The sequence below is a fragment of the Thermobia domestica genome, chromosome 18 (assembly GCF_964235325.1).
Source record: "Thermobia domestica chromosome 18, izTheDome1.hap1.1, whole genome shotgun sequence".
Taxonomy (NCBI): Eukaryota; Metazoa; Arthropoda; class Insecta; order Zygentoma; family Lepismatidae; genus Thermobia; species Thermobia domestica.
This window is the reverse complement of record NC_137471.1, coordinates 16,839,925-16,859,671: the sequence shown is the minus strand read 5'-3', so window position 1 is coordinate 16,859,671 and position 19,747 is coordinate 16,839,925. Positions and strand designations below refer to the sequence as shown.

At 35.6% G+C, this 19,747-nt stretch overlaps 1 protein-coding gene across 1 annotated transcript; it reads right to left on the bottom strand.

Moving 5' to 3' along the window:
- Positions 1–13,279: 13,279 nt before the first annotated feature.
- On the bottom strand, positions 13,280–14,914 carry LOC145675029 (putative glutamate receptor). Its single transcript, XM_081745395.1, has one exon. It carries the CDS (start codon positions 14,912–14,914, stop codon positions 13,280–13,282), a length of 1,635 nt encoding a protein of 544 aa, XP_081601521.1.
- Between the last annotated feature and the right edge of the window lie 4,833 nt (positions 14,915–19,747).

The following is a 19,747-nucleotide window of genomic DNA, read 5'->3' as shown; positions in this document are numbered from 1 at the left end:
AGCTAAAAATGAAGGATATCTCCACCAAAAAAAATTTGCACGGCTTTCACGTGATGTACGAGTCAACTCCTGTGTCTCTTTTCAACAATCACGGAAGACTTATGTTGCATTATAAATAAAATATTCTCATCGAAGTGTGGTAAGCACCCACTTTAACTCGAAGAGAATGGGATTTCCTTCCTGATTAGAGTTTCCCCTAATGAAAGGTTTGGCCTAATTAACAGGGTTTCTTAATTTTAACTTACGTCTAGACTAACTCTATTTCAATTGCATCATTCATTTTTGTTTTTTCTTTTTTTCATTCTTGCCTTCTCTTACATCTAAAATCCTACTGCAAAACTAATCACACAAAATCATTCATGTTTCATTTTCTTTTTGTTTTGCTTTTCTTCTCCATAGTCTTTTCCTATTTTTATTCTACGTCACTATTTAAAATTATATTAAAACTATATGCCATAAAGACATAGTACAATAACACCAATTGATAGTCAGATTTTCTTCCAATAATAATAATACTATAACTACCCATATATTTACGTCCTATATTACTAACACAAAATATCTTCTAATTAAATTACTATCATTACTAAATACTAAATCATAATAATTTACTAATAATATATCCTTATCCTATACATATATCTAACCAATAATAATAATACCTGTACTAACCAATAATAATACTAATATCTATACAAAACTCTTCCACTTTCTTGACCATCTCTAGGCTAATAACCAAGGTGTTCGTTGTTTAAAGAACAACGCAAAAGCTACTAAATCGAGCAACGATTTATCGCTTGCCACTATGATCTTTGCTTTTTTCTCGTATAACGCTATAGTACTAACAAACTCTGAAATTTTTACTGCCTGAGTGCAGTCAAATCTATTTCTAAAACGATCAAGCCATGTATTCACTAGCTCTTGACTAGCACTGCTAGTAAATAACGCACATACTTTGTATTTTAGTTGCTCATCTTTAATTGCGAAAAATATAGCGTTGCGTATTAATGTGTTTGTCTCTGAAATACCAGTAATTACGGACAAGAAATGTCTCCTGAATCCCAACTCTACTAAATCATCAACGCTGAAATTCTTCTCAGAGAATTCAATCATATAATAGTTTTTGTATCTGCGACCCAGAACGTTCTCTCTAAACGTCTGTTCTTTCGTTACGTTATATGTCGGAAAATATTCCGCAAAGTATCTTAAAACTCCTAAATCTAATGAATAGTACCTAGATTTACTAAACATCGTCGCAGGTTTTCCATTGTCTTTAAGAACAGGATAGTGCACCCTATGATTGTTCTTTAGGGACAACATTGTAATAACTATTTACTATTTACTACTAATTGAATAATCAATAGTCTAATCCCAGGATTAATGTGAGTTATATTTAATGTATTGTACAACAACTGTTTCGTCTCTGTTATTCTGCCTGCTTCAACACGGAGCAAATTTTCCGTGCGGCTCTCAACGTAACCTTGTACCTTCGTGTCAACTCGGCTACACTCGTGCTTAATCGCTTGAGCAACTCTCGTCCTCCGTTCAACACAACCTGCCTGATACATGCATCTGTTCTGTGTGTCCAGAACATAAATACAACGAAATTATTTCACTTTCTTTTCTCTTAATATTATTGTTGTAAACTCGTAATATTATTACTGTATTTGTTACTTTTATTATCCTTAATATTATAACACAAACTATCATTTAATTACTATGTTTAGTAAACGTAATCCTTTGTTTAATATAACTGATACACATTTCTGTTGTTCAATCGAGAATTGAACTCAGTCGTCGCACTTGTTTTACAGTTAAGCTGAATCGAAGCGAGGGTGGGATGGGTGGGTTTCATTAACAATTATATTAGTTACTAATTTTAACATTATTCACCATAAATGGGCGGGTCGGGAGGGATTTTTTTTTAACTTTACTACTGTTTAAATCCACTAAACGCACATAATTCACCATGGGTGGGCAGGGAGGGATTTAAATTTACTTTACTTTAACCTCACTATTATTTAACTCTACTAGGACCGCTACTAAGGCGTAAGCCACCAGCGTCTCCAACATGCTCTAAATAACTACTGGAATCGTACCTTTGATCTAAAAGATCTTAAGACCAGCATCTCACCACCATGACAACCTAGCCACTCAGTGCCTATTTGGGGATGCAAAGATGAGTGCTACTAGGCGCCTTCCACTCACCATCTAGAATGAGTGGGTAAATTATAACTTAACTTGCAAGAGGTTTTCATATGGAGATTAAACAAATAAATATACGTCCACTTCATTTAACATAAAACACTGTATTTCTGAAATCTGATGAATGAACTGTGAGATTTCTGAATGTTTGCTATAACGGATATTCGGAGTCATTTGCCAGTAAGGTATAGTACGATCAAGTATTGAGCTTTGAATTCTGACTCGGAGTCACACATACCTGGATAAACCTGTTGCTGTCCCACGTCGTTCTGGTGTTGAACTCTGCTCCTTAAGCTGACACTCCTTGTTGTTGGACGATGAAAGTGGGCATTGAGGAATGGGCCTCTCAATGTAAATCTCCCTCGAAGTTCTGCGTCGTTAGAATATGTTGAAGTACAACGTCCTGTTTTCTCCTATCATCTGGTGGATAATTAAATGTAACTTGGTTCTCCAGACTCGAACCCAAGTATCTTCAAAGTCGAAGAACAATCTCGGAACTCTCAGAACTAATCATCCAGAACTCAGGAACTGATCCTCTCGAACTCTCCTCTAGAACTCATCCCAAAACCTTCTCGTCCTGTGGTTTTTTTTGGCGGGGTCCAACTACCATCGTCTGCTTTTCCGTCTGCTGTGGCACGTGCGACACCGTTTTCACATGGAGAGACAAATTCCTTCCATGTGTCAAAACTCAAAACTGCAACCCTCGACACGTTCTGACTTCCCGATTCTAAGCAATTCTCCGTACATCCGTAATCTCATGAAATTCATAAAATCCCACAAATTCACGTTTTGTACAATTTCTAGAATCTGGCTAATGTGAGGAAAGACACATTGTCAACATTTCCTTCCTACATTGCCAGACACGTTACGATGACATTCTTATACACAACTGTTTACAATGAATTGCTGACACAACTATTAGCGAGATTGTGCAGCTTGCATTAACTTTACATATTCAACATTAAATTCCCATAACCTTACTTAACGATTTCGAGACATAAACATAACAATAAATCTAAAATATACAAATTATTATTCTCGAAAATCGAGTTCTTCCACAATATGAAGGGTGCAGGGGGAAGAAAGAACATAGTCACAAAGCCAAAAGTTTGTGGGATAACGTTTTTAAAGTTGAAGACTCGTAGCATTTATTAGACGTGATGTAAATTGCTTGTAACGTCTGAGCATTTATTTAACCTTGTCATGAAACTGTAACTATACGGGGAATATTATAGCCACATTAATAGTGAGATTATTATATTACCACAAAACCTGCGTACATAAACTATAATCATTTTTTCCTATGATGTACGAAAAGTAAACAGGACAATAAAGAGAAAAGTGTAACATGACAATGTAAATAAGCAATGCTGAATGCAAATGTATAGTACATTCCTTCACTGCACTGCATACATTGGCTAAGTAAGTATTGTCATATTATTTGTTGACAGTAATAGTGAAATACTAAGGGTGGTATATTAATCCTTAACACACCAAGCGAAGTCCTCTAGGGACCCGAGAGAATGATATTTGGTGATACTGCTGCAACTATAAGAACCAATGTATTCTCGATTTTTATATGTGCTTCGCATCCTTTTGGGATATCCGCTACATAATTAGATCAATGATACGTTCATGAAAAAAGTGCAAAAAAAAAAAAAAAAATAAGAAGTTGAGAAATTAAAATAATACTTGGGGTCCCTAGAAGACCTCAGCTTGGTAAACAATGTTGAAGATTTAGGCTTGGTGCGTTAAGGGTTAACACAATGTAGTAGTAATACAAGTAAGCAAGAATGTATAGTGACAAGTAACTGAGCAGTTGCTTTCAGAAATTCAAGCCTTTCTAGTAACCTGAAAAATAATGCAGATATATTAGTTACCTGTGATTCTTAAATTCAATGACACAACATACACCAATACGATTCTTCCTGTCCAGACTTTGATAACTTTCCACCCTTATACAATATCTTTAGTTGTTTCTATACAGAGAGCTGTATTCGGGTTTTACATGTGCTGTTAGCACGCGGCCAAACTATCCCATATGCTGTATTATCAGCTGAGTTTCGCTAATTTGTCAGATTTTTAGCTTTGATCATTTTAAGCCTGTACCCATCATATCTTATTCAATCGAGCATTACGTCAGATGACATTGAAATACAAATTGTAGTACTTAATACATCGTGTTATAAGCCCTTCAGTACAGTCGTATCCATTTCTTCTGCTAAAAGGTGTTAATGGAAAATTGCTTTTAGCCAATAAGTAACCTATAATAGAAAGCGATTAAAACGAAGTACATATACATTGGTGTACATTAAAGTCCATTAATGCACTCTACGCTAAGTACAGTGTATTAAAGTACAATACTCCGTGCCACCAATTACTCCTGGTTCATTCTATGAAAAAATAGAACCATTTTACAAATGTACTTTTATCTTTCAGATTTTGATATCAGCGTACAAATGAGTTTTCTGTAATTTTGTTCTAGTAATATATTTATTTCTTACGAAACATTAGACTGGGTAAAATAACGAACAGTAATGTAAAGCAAAATAAAGCAATTCCATATTAAGAGGATTACATTACGTACCTAGGTGGTATCATAATAATGTTAAAATTTGTAAAAGAAGCTAGCATTCATAACACTAATTAAAAAATCCCATAGTTAGGTAAATTTTTAATGATCCCTTCTACACTACTTTTAGGATCCTAAATCCAATGAAACTCTTTTTAAACGTACTAGCGCAATTCAAAAAGTATCTACACTTTTCATTCTACAGTTTATTCACATAAAGCTGGGGTTAAACTATGCACATCATTTTTCTACGTAATCTCCCTCCTTATCAATGCACTTGGCCCAACGTTCAACGAGTTTACGTATTCCTTCCAAATAAAAGGTTTTCGGTTGGTCGTGAAGCCACTTTTGCAGCGCATTTTGCACGTCTAAATCTGAGGCAAATCGGCGACCACGCAAAGCATCTTTGGGTGGCCCAAACAAGGGAAAGTCAGATGGAGCTAGGTGTGGGCCGTAGGGAGGTTATTCCAATAACTCAAATTTCAACTTGTTGATGGTTTCAATAGCGTGATGAGCCGTGTGTGGTCATGCATTGTTACGCAACAACAAAACTTTCTTCAACAAAAAACCTCGGCGTTTGTTGTGATTTTCCGGCTTTTGTTCTTTTCCATCATTTCACTATAACTCACACTGTTGATTGTCTTTCTCTTGTCCATGAACTGTCCCAATATGAGCCTCTGTGAGTCCCAAAACACAGTTAACGTTACCTTTCCTGCGGATGTTTCAGTCTTTGAATTTTTTTTCTTCGTCTGAGATCCAGTATGTTTCCACTGCATACTCTGGCGCGTTGATTCTGGCTCATAGTGATGAACACATGTTTCATCGCCGGTGATTATTCTGCTTAAAAATGCATCACCTTTGTTGTTGAAGTGAGTGAGTAAGCGTTGACAGACCCTAACACGAGTGAGCTTCCGTTCTGCAGTAAGCTTTGTTGGTACTCACCGTGCACAGACTTTATGAAAACCGAGCTCGTCATGGATGATTTGATGGGCAGAGCCATGACTGATGTTCAAAGCAGCTGCTACGTCATCGATAGTGATTCGCCTATTTACCAGAACCATCTCTCGAGCTTGCTGAATGTTGTTTTCTGTAGTAGAGGTTGATGGCCGTTCTGCTCCCTCTTCATGCGTTACACTTGTTCGACCACTTTTAAACTTCTCGAGCCACAAAAACACAGTTTTTCGGGATAGTGCACTTCTCCCATGTTGGAAAGATAGTCTGCAATGAATGTCTGACCCTTTGACACCCTCCGGATCACTGCCCGTTGTTCCTCTTTGGTGCAAACTTCTAATGGAGGAGCCATGATATATCTGCAACAGAAGGAAGAAAAATGGAGTTCACAGCATTACCATAACAGTATAACAATAAAATATGCGAGCACAGAAGACAAGTTGCGCAATGTAAGAAAAGTTATGACAAAAGTGTATATAATTTTTGACTTGCTCTCGTATTAATACCAATTTGAGGATGCTGAGTGCAATAAAGTTGTTCTTAAACGTACCCAATATTAATTTGGTAATGCTAATTGAATGAAGCTATTTTTAAACGTACCCAGTACTAATTTGAGAATGCAGAATCAATGAAGGTATTTCGAAAATTATTCGTACATGGGTCTCGAGAAAAAAAAAGACTTCAAAGTTGGGATCTTCTTAGAATCGCTTATGCCAATCTTAAAAGCACCCGCGCATGAATATATTTCCAAAGTTGTTGCGGCCGAGATCTTTCAATTGTTAGATGCGGAAGCGTTTCCACAATGAATTATTTCACGAATTTCGCTGTGGTCTGTCTTACTAGCCACTCTAAGTAGCTTATGATCTTCACTCATGAAGATCAAGCGACTGAATGACAAATTGGCAACACAGCTGAGGTCATTCACTTCTTTTCCCTAAGCAAAGGGAGGGTTTCCTCCGTTAGAGGGCGGCTTCGCTGTGGTCTGTCTTATTAGCCACTCTAAGTAGCCTATGATCTTCACTCGTTAAGATCAAACGACTGAATGACAAATTGGCAACACAGCTGAGGTCATTCACTTCTTTTCCCTAAGCAAAGGGAGGGTTTCCTCCGTTAGAGGGCGGCTTCGCTGTGGTCTGTCTTATTAGCCACTCTAAGTAGCCTATGATCTTCACTCGTTAAGATCAAACGACTGAATGACAAATTGGCAACACAGCTGAGGTCATTCACTTCTTTTCCCTAAGCAAAGGGAGGGTTTCCTCCGTTAGAGGGCGGCTTCGCTGTGGTCTGTCTTATTAGCCACTCTAAGTAGCCTATGATCTTCACTCGTTAAGATCAAACGACTGAATGACAAATTGGCAACACAGCTGAGGTCATTCACTTCTTTTCCCTAAGCAAAGGGAGGGTTTCCTCCGTTAGAGGGCGGCTTCGCTGTGGTCTGTCTTATTAGCCACTCTAAGTAGCCTATGATCTTCACTCGTTAAGATCAAACGACTGAATGACAAATTGGCAACACAGCTGAGGTCATTCACTTCTTTTCCCTAAGCAAAGGGAGGGTTTCCTCCGTCAGAGGGCGACGGGGGTTTGGCCGAAGTATAGTTCGCATAATTTCCGAGGCCACAGGCAGAATAGGCAGGCTCTACTAATTTTCAGATATTTAGTTCAAATCAGATACACAATGTCTTTCATAAAGATCAAAAAGAAAAGACCTAATGACAGGGGCATCATTTAGGGGGGGACAGGAGGGAGCAATTGCACCCTCCAAGAGTTTGAGGAATACATATACTTTAATAGATTGTCTACTGATATACTAGTGCAAAACGTGAAAGTCTTATGTTGGTGGTGTTCTTGCCATCCTCAAGCGAAGTCTGAAATGACGCCCGTGCCTAATGGTGTGAGACAGTGACGAGCTAGCTTTAATTTCATACGAGAGGGAGACAAGCGGAGGAGGAGAAACTTCTTGGAGGGGCAGCTATTTTATTTGTGTACCGAATAATAGTTTTATATAAACATGTCTGGGGGTGAGCAATCGGCGAGAGGGCGAAAAATGCCACCAGGGAGGTGCCTGTTCACCTTGTCTCACTCTAGCGTCGTCACTGGTGTGAGGTTGGGACTTCTTGGCGGTCAAGGAATGAGTTTCTTGACATCCGATTCATTAATCTCGAAAAAGAATATACAAAGCATGAGAAACAACATCCCAGGAGAAAAAGTAGATATGTTAGGCCAACCGAGTGAAAGAATGGAACACATTGCTTGGTTTCTTTCATGACAAGCAGTACAAATATCTCATGAGAAAAGGCAGATTTTGTCATAACACTTGAGCGTGTTGTTTTAAATATTACGAATAATTTTGAAAATGAACCAGGGGCACAATGGGGTGTATACGGCGTATACTTACCTAATATTTTCATAGTCCAGCGTATACTCAACTTAAATTTACGAAAGAATGTGTGTATATTGGAGTGCGTATACACCACGTAGTCTTGCGTATACGCTATACTTTTTGAAAACGATCGAGCATTTACACACTAAAAAGTCTATCATTACACTATTGAAATGAACTATTAATACGTTCACGTCAATGGCAAATATGTGATTATGTTTATTGCGCTTTCTTCTTTCATTCTTTACTTTATTTTCTTCTTCTTTTTTTAAATACTTGAGGGTCGAACCCAATAAAACTACGGTTAAACATATCAGTTCATGGAGTCACAAGGAAAATTACTTTAAAACATTGTGATGTTAGTATTATTTCTTCTATGAGTGTTTTATATTAATTTTAAAGCAATGAATAATAATTAAAAAATAGAATAACCATTTACTGTATTTACAGAATGCCATTTACTAATACCAAAATTGGACACAATATTCAGAATTTTAATGATTTGCTGAAAATATCTGTCCTTCAGCTCTCGTGCGCGAAATCAAATTTATGAATCAATTCCGGGACTCAAGCACCCATTGGAAATTTTTAATGGGTGCTTAGCACACATTGGATTTCTGTGTCTCTTCCTTTGGCCAATATTGTTAAGCACATTTGTAAATACAAGAACAAAATATCAGTGTTGTTAGAATTTTGTTCAATACAAAGATTAGGTGATCGATGTAAAAATACACACATAAGTCAATAAAGAAATTAAAATAAAATTAAAAATCCTTAGCCTTTCATTTCATTACAGTAGCCTATGCTTCCCTGATGATTGTTCATGACTATTAGTACTCCGTAGTCTTTAATTTGAAAATCACTGAAGTGTTGGATTTGTTAAAAAACTTACGAAACTCCAGATGTGATTTATTTTAGAAGTGCCCGAGCGTGAGCACCCATTGAAAAAAATAAATAAATAAAAGTCGATGCCTATGATCAAACTTGTGGAAATCGTAAAGATCACATGTTTAAAAGTCTAAGGATGGTAAAAACTTATTTTATTCGAACTATGTGAAAGAAGAAATATATTATTTTTAAAATAACACAAAGTATGCTGAAAACTCGAATGAAGAATGAAAACCAAGTATTCACGTTTAGTTCAAATGAGTCGACTGTTTATACAACATTTGTACATAATAAAAATGACATAAACTCCCAAATTATCCGTTTCTAAACATCAACGTCCAGATCAGAAAAAACGCTCGGATCATTTATCAGAATAAATTATTACCAACAGGATGACTGCAAGCACTCATTAATTCTGCTTCGTGACGCGAACTATTGATTTGTTACTGATTTCTGGTATCTACTGGGATATGATCTATCTTCCTGGGTATTTGATTTCCTTCAAAAGGCCCCAATGACATATCATGATCAAACCTAGAACGCATACCCACAAAACTTTATACCTTCATAGAGGTGGTGTCGTAGAAATGTCAGTAGAAGTTAATTAATTACAAATGCGTGTATTCACTACTACAACATAAAGAATTATGCAGAACTACTACTTTGCAACAATAAGATCCAAACGGATGTTAAAAAGATTGTTTTCACTCTTTTAATTTTTTATTTTAACGTCTCACAGTTGTGCTCAGAGGATAAGAAACATGGTGATGGGAATGAACTAAATGGTAGAATGGAGAAAGTGGAGAACCCCGATAAAATTAGGTACATGCTGTTTATTCATTACAAAACCCATTTAGCATGAGCTCTAATTGAATCGATAAACCCATGCACCAGGATTGAGAGCTCTACCACTGATTCACGACTTCCTATTGATCTCACTATGGCTATTATCTTGTAATGTAGCAGTACATTGCAAAAAACAATATCCTTGTTGATCTCATTATGAATATACGGATACGAACTTGCAAATTTTAAATTTTCACTTACATTCAGTTAAAAATAAATTTCTTTAGAATGCTCACTACATGAACAAAGAGAGCATCTCTTTTGATTTCGTATTGTTGTTAGGTCTTCAGGACAATGAGAAGGAATCACATCACATCATAAGACAGCTTCTGCAGTCGACTTCAGGAGACAAAGGTTTTGTACTCGGTTCTTCATATTTGACCTATTCAACTGCGTTGCTAACATCTTCAAAAATGTACTCGTTTGCTCATCACTGTAGTACAGTAGTGAGGATTTAGCTTCATAAACAGAATGATTCCACTCACAAGGAAACCGATTCAAGTGTGTCACGAAATTGTGGACGAGTTTAACGGTTAATCGAAGTGTTTTTGTGAACAATGAATTCCATTAGAGGGAAAAACCTTCGATCTCAATCGTTCCGGAGATATAGTGGGGTAAGGAAACAGCTGGTGCTTTGATATTTTGTGGCTGTGTTGCTATTGAATATATTTTAGGCTGTGTTGCTATTGAATATGTATTGAAAATTGCATTTTAACGTTAAGAAAAATGCACCAGAGCGAATAAAAGTGGTGTTGCCTGTTGAGGTGAGTGTCATAGCTTTTACACGGGGCCGGAAAAAGAAGAGGCTATGAGCAATAATGAACGAAATTGACACGAAGAACAAAATTGTATGATATTACTTGCTAATATATCATGTCTTCAGTTCGTAGAAAATGAGAAAAGTGATATGAAAATGTATTAATTATATTGCCAAAGGATCAGAGACGTTATTGTGTGAACAAAAATACAAGGTTATGTATTCTATGCAAGAGCGCTTTTGAAAAACAAATCAAATGATATGAAACATAAACACATACTGTTGCAAACGTTAGTACGACAATTTGTAGTTGTGTGACATATTAAAACGCAAAGTACGAATGCAATAAACAAAAATAATATCTTCCACTTAAAAAATGTAAACCTGTACGCCCGATATACTGTATATCACATAAAATTGTTGCATGTAAACAACATTGACGTCACAAACTAAAGTAGTTCCTCATGTACCGTCGTGCGTAAGAACATACTTTGTGAAAGGACACAATGTTTAAACACTAGGTCAATGGAAAGTTCGGACAGTCACCATTTTTTACATTTTTCATCTTATTTGACCTGACGATGCTCTTATTCGATTCAGCGTACCAAAAATCCTAAACATAGACACCTTACACGCCTATTTCAGGCAACAATGGAACTCCGTTAATTACGCCTTCCTCCTCCAAAACCTTCTTCCCCTAGAATGTATATGGACTCTTCGGTTATATAACCCTCATGTATATTATTAAAGTTTTGTGGATGAAGGAATTCTTCATTTTTAACAGTCTCTTTTGCTTGTACTATCGCTATATATACAAAAATTCGGAGCACCAGCCTTCCCCTTATACCTCTATATCTCCGGAACGGTTGAGATAGAGGACTTTTCCCTTTAATGGATTTAATTTTACAAAAAGCACTTCGTTTGCGCACAAACTCATCCACAATTTTGTGTCACATTTGAATCCGTTTCCTCGTCAGTGAAGACACATTACACATTACATTTAAGCGAAGTGCGAATGGCCAAAGACGAGTTTGCATGTAAAATTTCTTACCATTTTATCCGAAGTCTCAACTCCATTCTAGTTTGGTTGTACTAATATATTATTTCTGGTCTTTTCTTTCGAGAAAATTTTGCTGTATGGCTTCATTGTGGTGCATAATACGCAGTAAGATACAAGTCTAATTCTTCTTTGGAATGTAACTTACTAAAGTGGGATCGTCCTTGAATCCAAATATTGATGACTAAGCTTATCGTTCTTTATTAAACTTTATTTTTCTTGATATTTGAGGTTTGTTGAGATGTGTCGTTCTAACTGAAATTAGGTTCAGCTGAAGGAACGCTGCTGAAAATATTATCCAATGTAATAAGTTGAAGGAACGCTGCTCAAAATATTATTGAAGGTGATAAGCTGAAGGAACGTTGCTGAAAATATTATCGAAGGTGATAAGCTGAAGGGACTCTGCTGAAAATATTATCGAAGGTGATATTTAGGGATGAGTTCTCCAATGACTATATTACGTCCACAACGTTTAGATGATCCGCAAGACGGATCATCACAGAACTCATCCAGAAGGCCACCTTCGAAAAAATATATATACTCACGCTTTATAATATAATAATAAGATTCTCTGTGTCACGATTTTATAAATAAAAGTCTTTATTCTTAACGAAAAGGTTTTATAAATAAGTTCATAATTTCGGAGATGCACAGTAGAGCAGGATAGCAGAAAAGGCACAGAAAGAAAGGTGACAAACATCATGTAGTCCTAATACATTTTACAGCCAAGGACAAGTATTTTAGATATCATTCGATAGACAATAATCGTGGTCTGGGAATTTTGTTAGTACTATACATGAAACTAGCCCCATTAAACTATCTATACAAAAGTATAGGGCAAGATTTGTTAACAGTAAAGGAGATTAGTCTGACTTATAGTTGGTGTGTAGTTCCCTGTTGGAATCTGAGTGACCCCAGCTATGGACAATAGGAGTAGTAAAACACAAATCATGGAAATTGCTACTAAAACAATGTTAAAATAATGTACAATGCCGAAGTACATTTAGATATGGATGTCACAAACATTGTAGATGTAATACGTGCTAATTACGTCATAAGGTACCTGAATACTTTATGTAGAGTCTGTCAGACCTCATATATGCGTTTTATTGTTAAACGTCCTTCGGTCAACTTGATTAAATTGTGGTTTGCATTAGGAAAACGCGTTCTTTGTTCTTCATGGACTCAATATCCTGTCGAAACCATTTCTGCCACTCAAAAACGGCTGTTTGGCTTATGACTGTATTACCATAAACTTTGTGAATTATTTCTAGCGTGTGCGTTGCAGACATATCGGTTTTATAGCAAACTCTAATCGTTACACATTGTTTGTCCTCATTCATTTCACACTTTGACACAGACTAACAAATGACACATCTTCTAAGTTAAACTACTGCAACTACAGTAATGTCAATTTGTTTTCTTGTTAAGTAGGCTTAGTACTACGTAATTCAATTAGCACAAACAGCATTGGTAGGAAAGCGGTAAAAAAAATCAGCTCGGGTAATTATGTACCACACTGTGTATAGAAGCATACCTAAGAGCGATCTATACATACAAGCATACGATTGTAATGTATTTCCAATCCTACCACTGTAGAGGGCAACACATATGCTGATCTTATTATGGACTTATTCTTTTCAACTGAGTACAAGAGGAACACTTAAAACTGGAGGTAACAAATAATTCAAAGCTGAATGATATTATTGAAAATATGTATCCTGTTATAAGTAAGAGGAAAGTTGACATCAATGAATGCAAAGTAAGAACTACTGGACTGTTATTGATTTCTGGTCTATACTGGGACACATTTGATCGTTTTCGTTCTTTGATCTTCTTCACCACCTCCCACTGCCACTTCGTGATGAGACCTGCTTGGATCATCTTCCCCAATATCTTATCAACTTTTCTTTTTAATGGCGATCTTAGCTTCAATGCCATCCCAACATTAAGTGTAGAAACTGGTTCCTTAACTAACATCAATGATACCCAACATTCCTCTGTCAAATACTCCACATCTGCCACGTAACTTCTACCAACATCTTCTGTTATAACGCTATACTTACTACTAAGTAGTCGTTGGTTCGTATCCTGGATCGTAGTGAACGGAAGATATTTACTTATCAGTTTTTTGAATTTTGGATGTGTATCTTGAGATTTTCCGAGGACATTTACAGTGAAATTGTTACTAGATGTCCACGCAAGACCACTCTCAGCCAGATCGTTAAGTGTCTCAATAGGAGACGAAAATATTGGCAACGTAAGATAAGAAATAAGTTTGTTACAGTAGAACATATTTATCAGGTAAAGAAATAACACAGTTGCTATTAAATGAAAACGAATCGAAGAGTATACTGGTTCTGGAATGCCATGTAGTGTAATACTATCTACGAGATATAAGAAACTTGTACCCAGACTTCTGTAAGGTAATTGTGTAATAGTATGTGGAATTGTTTGACGCAGTCGTGTAAGAATACATAAACATAACGCACAGAAGGAAAATAAAATGATTGTTATTAGCCAGACATTGTTGTGAAGAGGAAAAGCAATGGCCATCAAGGAATGCAAAGGCTTTGGTTTAGGGACGAGAAAAGCTATTTCAATACGGGTGTATGGTGTACTATATGAAACCAGTGAGTAGAAATTAGGGCTAACAAAGAGTCCACAAATCCCTATATCTGCTTTGTTTTCAATTACATCATGAAGCACGCGTACCCACCGTCCACTATTTCGTATACCAATTACAAAGATAGTGCTATTCAACAACTTTGTAACTTCTTTCAGAACATGGAATTCGAATCCACCGTATTCCAGTTTACCTGATGAGTCATTTGATATTAATGTAAAAGGAGGATAGTTGAACAGACTAATTTTTAGTTCTTGGGGACTTTCATAACCCCGAGAAACTTGTCTGCAATGAACCTCTTGAGATGGTGATCCTATTATTGACTCTGACCACTTTCCAATTGATAAATACTTTGATAAAGTAATATTATCTTTTCCCGTTACATCTTGAATATTTATAATGTATAAATGTCGCCCGTGTTTGTGGAAATTAGCATTCGTAAACTGTTCCGCGAAGAAGTAACCTGTTTGGAATAAAACATAATTCTGATTTTCACAACTCAAATCTTCTGATAAATTGTTCTGCATAAACCGTTTTAAAATATGGATATCGTTGATCAATATTACAGCATTTGAGCACTGGTAGCTCTTTTGCCACACAATTTGAAGCTGTTCGTTGGACATTCCTTCCATGTTAATTTTAAATGATGGATTTGGTGTCAAAGTAGTCACAATCTGGACAATATCTTGCAAAAGTAGATTTCGTGACTCAGTATTGATAATGCATAATAATTCAGAATAAACTTGTGTCGTTTGTACAATGAATCTTCCAATCTCTTTCAATTGTAGCAGGGTTAAAGTCACAGCTGATCCAAAATAGAGGCAGATTGTCAGTGATTGAAATAGTCCCATACTTTCTCACGTTTTAGACAATTACCTAGAAAAAAGGAAAATGAATTGATGCATCACTGAGAAATCGTTAATGTAATATTTAAAGAAAAAATATTTTTCCACCTGACTGGCTTATATCGAATAGGAAAATAAGACAGGTCCAAATTTTAGTGACCTTATAAGCTATCAGACACTACATAAATTGAATACTTAAAGATAAGATATTACAACTAAATTATGAGATTAAGTCATTCTACTTGAGTAAATGGTTTAGTACGACAATTTGATATTTTGAAAAGAGCAAATGAAATAACTATAATTGACTTGATTTATGTGAGGGATTTAATTCTTTGCAGACGAACTTTAAAATACTATTTTCCCCCAAGGAGGCTGAGATTCTATGATGTTTTGTTTAAAAAAATCGTACTAAACAATTTGCTGGTTTATATTTTAAAGGCATTTATGAAGTCTATAAATATTTCTCTTTGAAAAAATATATAACATTATTCTTGAAATAATTTGTAACATTCAAGTTATATGTTCCAGTCTGGATTTTTATAGCATTTGGAATATTTCGCAAGAAATACTTTGAATACAGGAAACCGGAAATGATGAAAGGACAAGTACTGTCATGCATGGTGCATGAGGATACGCCAATATAACAATCCATACTAAGGAAAATTACATTCATTAAGAATACACTACAGAGATGGCGTAGGTCAATGAAAACTTTACGCACGACCCACAGTGACCCACTCTATCACACTACCCACCATGACCCATCACCAACCGTGACCCACTGACCCACCAAAACCCATCGTCATCAACTGGCCCATGATCCACGCGCTTCTCTCCATTGACTACAGAGTCTACACTTGTAATAAAACAAGGCTGTGAAATTATCACTAATCGGAGTTTCAATTTCTATAGTGTGGTGTACTTTTCTATTGCGGTGAGATATTTAACTTTGTTAGCCATAACGTCATTAGCAAATGTAATTGAAATATCTTGTTAAGAGCATTGATTAACCAAAATGCCTGTTACTGCTAAATAAGATACACCTTTTATTATAATGGAAACAAATTTAAATGATGTTAAAAAGGGTTGCTAGTACATTTAAAATGATTTATTGAAATATAATGACAAATTAAATGTAGTTACAAAATTAATAACTAATTAAAAAGTGAAAGCTAGTTAATTGAATATTTATGAATTAGATGGGAGACATTTCCTATTACATGGTAAGAATTTTGAACATTTCCTATTGAAAATTACAATTCAACATTTATCCAAATTATGGGATAAGTAGAAGGATAGTCACTTACAATATTATTCGGCAGAAGAGACCAGAAGTTCCAACCTTTGATGGGCAGGAGAGATTTATCTCTATGTTCTAAACGATGGAGACTTCTTCAAAACAACTACCTTGCTTCTCCACTGTACCAACTGAACCCCGAAGCAAATTTACGGCAGTCTTTTACATGAATTGTGTAACTGTGGTTAAATTCCTCTTAACCTATTTCTGTTGTGACCCACTCACCTGCAGAAGTCACGTAGCATAGAACAATTTTTAGAATTTTTACTGTTAGGTGGAGACTTCTGGTCTCTTCTAACTCAATGAGCATAGAGAAATAAATTAATCTCTGGTTTTTCCACCTGTATGAAAAATATTTAAAATATATTACTTTTTTTTCGACTGTGATTTTTTACCACAATAGTCAATCTCTCAAATACCGCTCTGTTACAATACCGGTGGATCTGACCTTTACGACATACAATGGTAAAGTGTTTGTCATGTGCCAAATTACGATGAATTTCAATTTAATTATCATACTGTATATAATTATTTCCTTGTTGGATTAGAGATACTTTTCAATGAAAAATAGGATGAAATTTGCAAGTCTCAAATCAAGGTAAAGTAGACCAAAGTAAAGGGAAAAAAATTAGGTTTTTCCATATAATTAAGCATCCCGTACAAATTTAAATTTCCCACGTAATTAAACTTACAGTACAAAATTTATGTTCATTTTCCTAACAACTTTACGGCTTGATTGCCTTATACTCTGAACGCTCCATATAATAACAAAAGCTTCAGCAAATTATTATAATATAAGGCAGTGGATATAAAATGCGAAGCACTGTAGTTCTTGTTTCTCAGCTAATATTGATCGTTTTCGATTATTTTTACAAATCATGGGACAGTGGGAGCAATCTTTCTTGCTCATGTTACTCTTCATGATTTCTTTGCAAGCCATCAATATATAAATATCAATTCAATATCCTAGTCATTCCAGCTAGGACATGTAGGTCCCAATTAGGTTAATACTTGTGTTTGTGAGCCGAGGATTATTTTCGACATTTGGAAGTTACTTGGATTAGTGGAAGTGTTTGTTTATGTGGATTTGATAACTCAAAAGTGATAACAAATTTATTTCTTTTGTATGTGCGAGTATAATAATGACAATGGTGGAGTAACAAGCTAGAGTTCCTAATCTTTGATAATATATTCCACATGTAGTTCGAATATCTTTTGGGGGATAGGGGGATTTGAATTATGACTTCTAAATATGTATCGTAGTTTACTACCTAGCTATTATAGCCTGCAAAATTTCCATTATTCCTTTCGAACTGTTAACTTTCTACATGGCCAAGTAATTGCCATTTCATTTTCATGTGTTTCACCAGATTCACCTGAATATATAGTCTAGTTATTCAGCGGCATCTCGAAAACTACATTGAGAAAAATCCGTTATGTGGACTGCGGTATATTGTACAAATATATGTTATCCATATGTTTACTACGGAAATCTCTACGGAGCTTACGTTATCCATATACTACATACCTATTGCCCTTTCTTCGCTAAGATGTTACATCATGCCGCTGCAGGATGTATGACATTAAACAGTATTCTGTATGTTACATACGTCATTTATATGTTATATACATCCATCGTTACGGAAAGTACGTAGATACGGGACACTTATACGGAAAGTCTGTATAAAACACATGTTTGCTGCAGGATGTCACATATTGTTGTATATTAAGTAAAAAAAACTACATGATTTAGGCATATAACGTACGTACGCCACATAGTTTTCCTCCTCAATCTACACATGAATTACACTCACCCATGTCATTCAGTTTAGCTGAATGAAAATGTATCTAATGGTAGTGTCCCGTCTTCGAAGAATGTCCTCCTGTTACAGGATAATCATAAAATTTTACTCGCAACGCAACTTACTTCAGACCAAGGGTAAAAGTGGATCTGAAAAGGTAGACATCAAGCCGTTCTCCGTGCCTATATTTGCCAATTGTAATTTTTTTTAGAAAACGGAGATGCCACAGATATTTACTGGAAGTGGGGGAACGACGTTCCCTCGCGTTCCCCCTGCTTCAGACATATAAATATAATAACCTACTTTTAGCTGTCAAAATCAAAAACACATGTATTAAATGTAGCTCTCATTGTGAACTCAATAAAAATCAGTCATAACTGTACAAAAACTAGTTGCATGTTATACTAATGAGTTTCTGAATACAAATACGTACTAGCATTAGAATGCAACATAATACAGAAGTATTGATGAAATCCTTCCTTGTGTTAGCAGCAAATTGAACTTAGGTACATACTCATGACATGTCATTTTAGTTAATTTGTCTTTCTGTAATAACAAAAGAAGAAAATAAATAATCTACATTACACATTATATATGTGACAGCTAATATATAAGATCTCTTCAAAAACACTGATAAAGATGTTTAACACTGCGTATTGTATGTGACAATTAATATACGAAGAGTACCCAAAACGCTGGCAAACGAGTACATAACTATTATAACCTGATATTATTTTGTGAATTAGCGACTGTAGAAAACATAAACAGTAAATATTCCTTACTGTTTTTCTGTTTTTGTTGATATTCATTATGCGTTAATTAGGTACCTGTCTGAAAGGAAGTTTGATGACAGGAATAATTACAGATAATATGAGGAGCATTCATGAATAATAGTGAGAAATAGTTTTCTAATATAGATTAATTTACTTCTCTATTACAAACGGGAATAGTAAATACGGTATCTACTATTACTTCCGGTGAAAACGGTCATAAGAGGAGAGAAACAACTTTTATGTGAATTCAGTACTAAAACAATATATTTCAACTCAGAAGGGATCATTCCAATTTTGCGAATTCAATTGCTGAAAATAATTGCTAGCACTGGATTCAGCAATAAAAGAAACAAAGAAAGAAAGGGTGTTTAGTGGCAGACGTATACAGGGTGCGAGATAAATGAGGATAAAATGCTAGTATAAAACGTGGAAAATGTCTAGAAATGCCATGTTAATTTTGAAACGAGTAGAGGCATTGAGGTTAAGTGTTGGATGAGAAATGCATGTAGAGCTTCACTGAATATACATAATGGAAATCATGGGGAGCATCTAAAAAGCCGCTATGTTGGAATTAGTGCAAGAAGAATATACGGGAAAGGGGCCACGTGACATATGGCTTTTGACGCTCACCGTCCATTGAAATCAATAGTGGTTATTTTATCTTGACATACGTTTGGTCACAACAACATTTTTTATTTAATCCCGGAATGATCAATGGTCAAATATTTAAAGCAAGTTCGTGCAT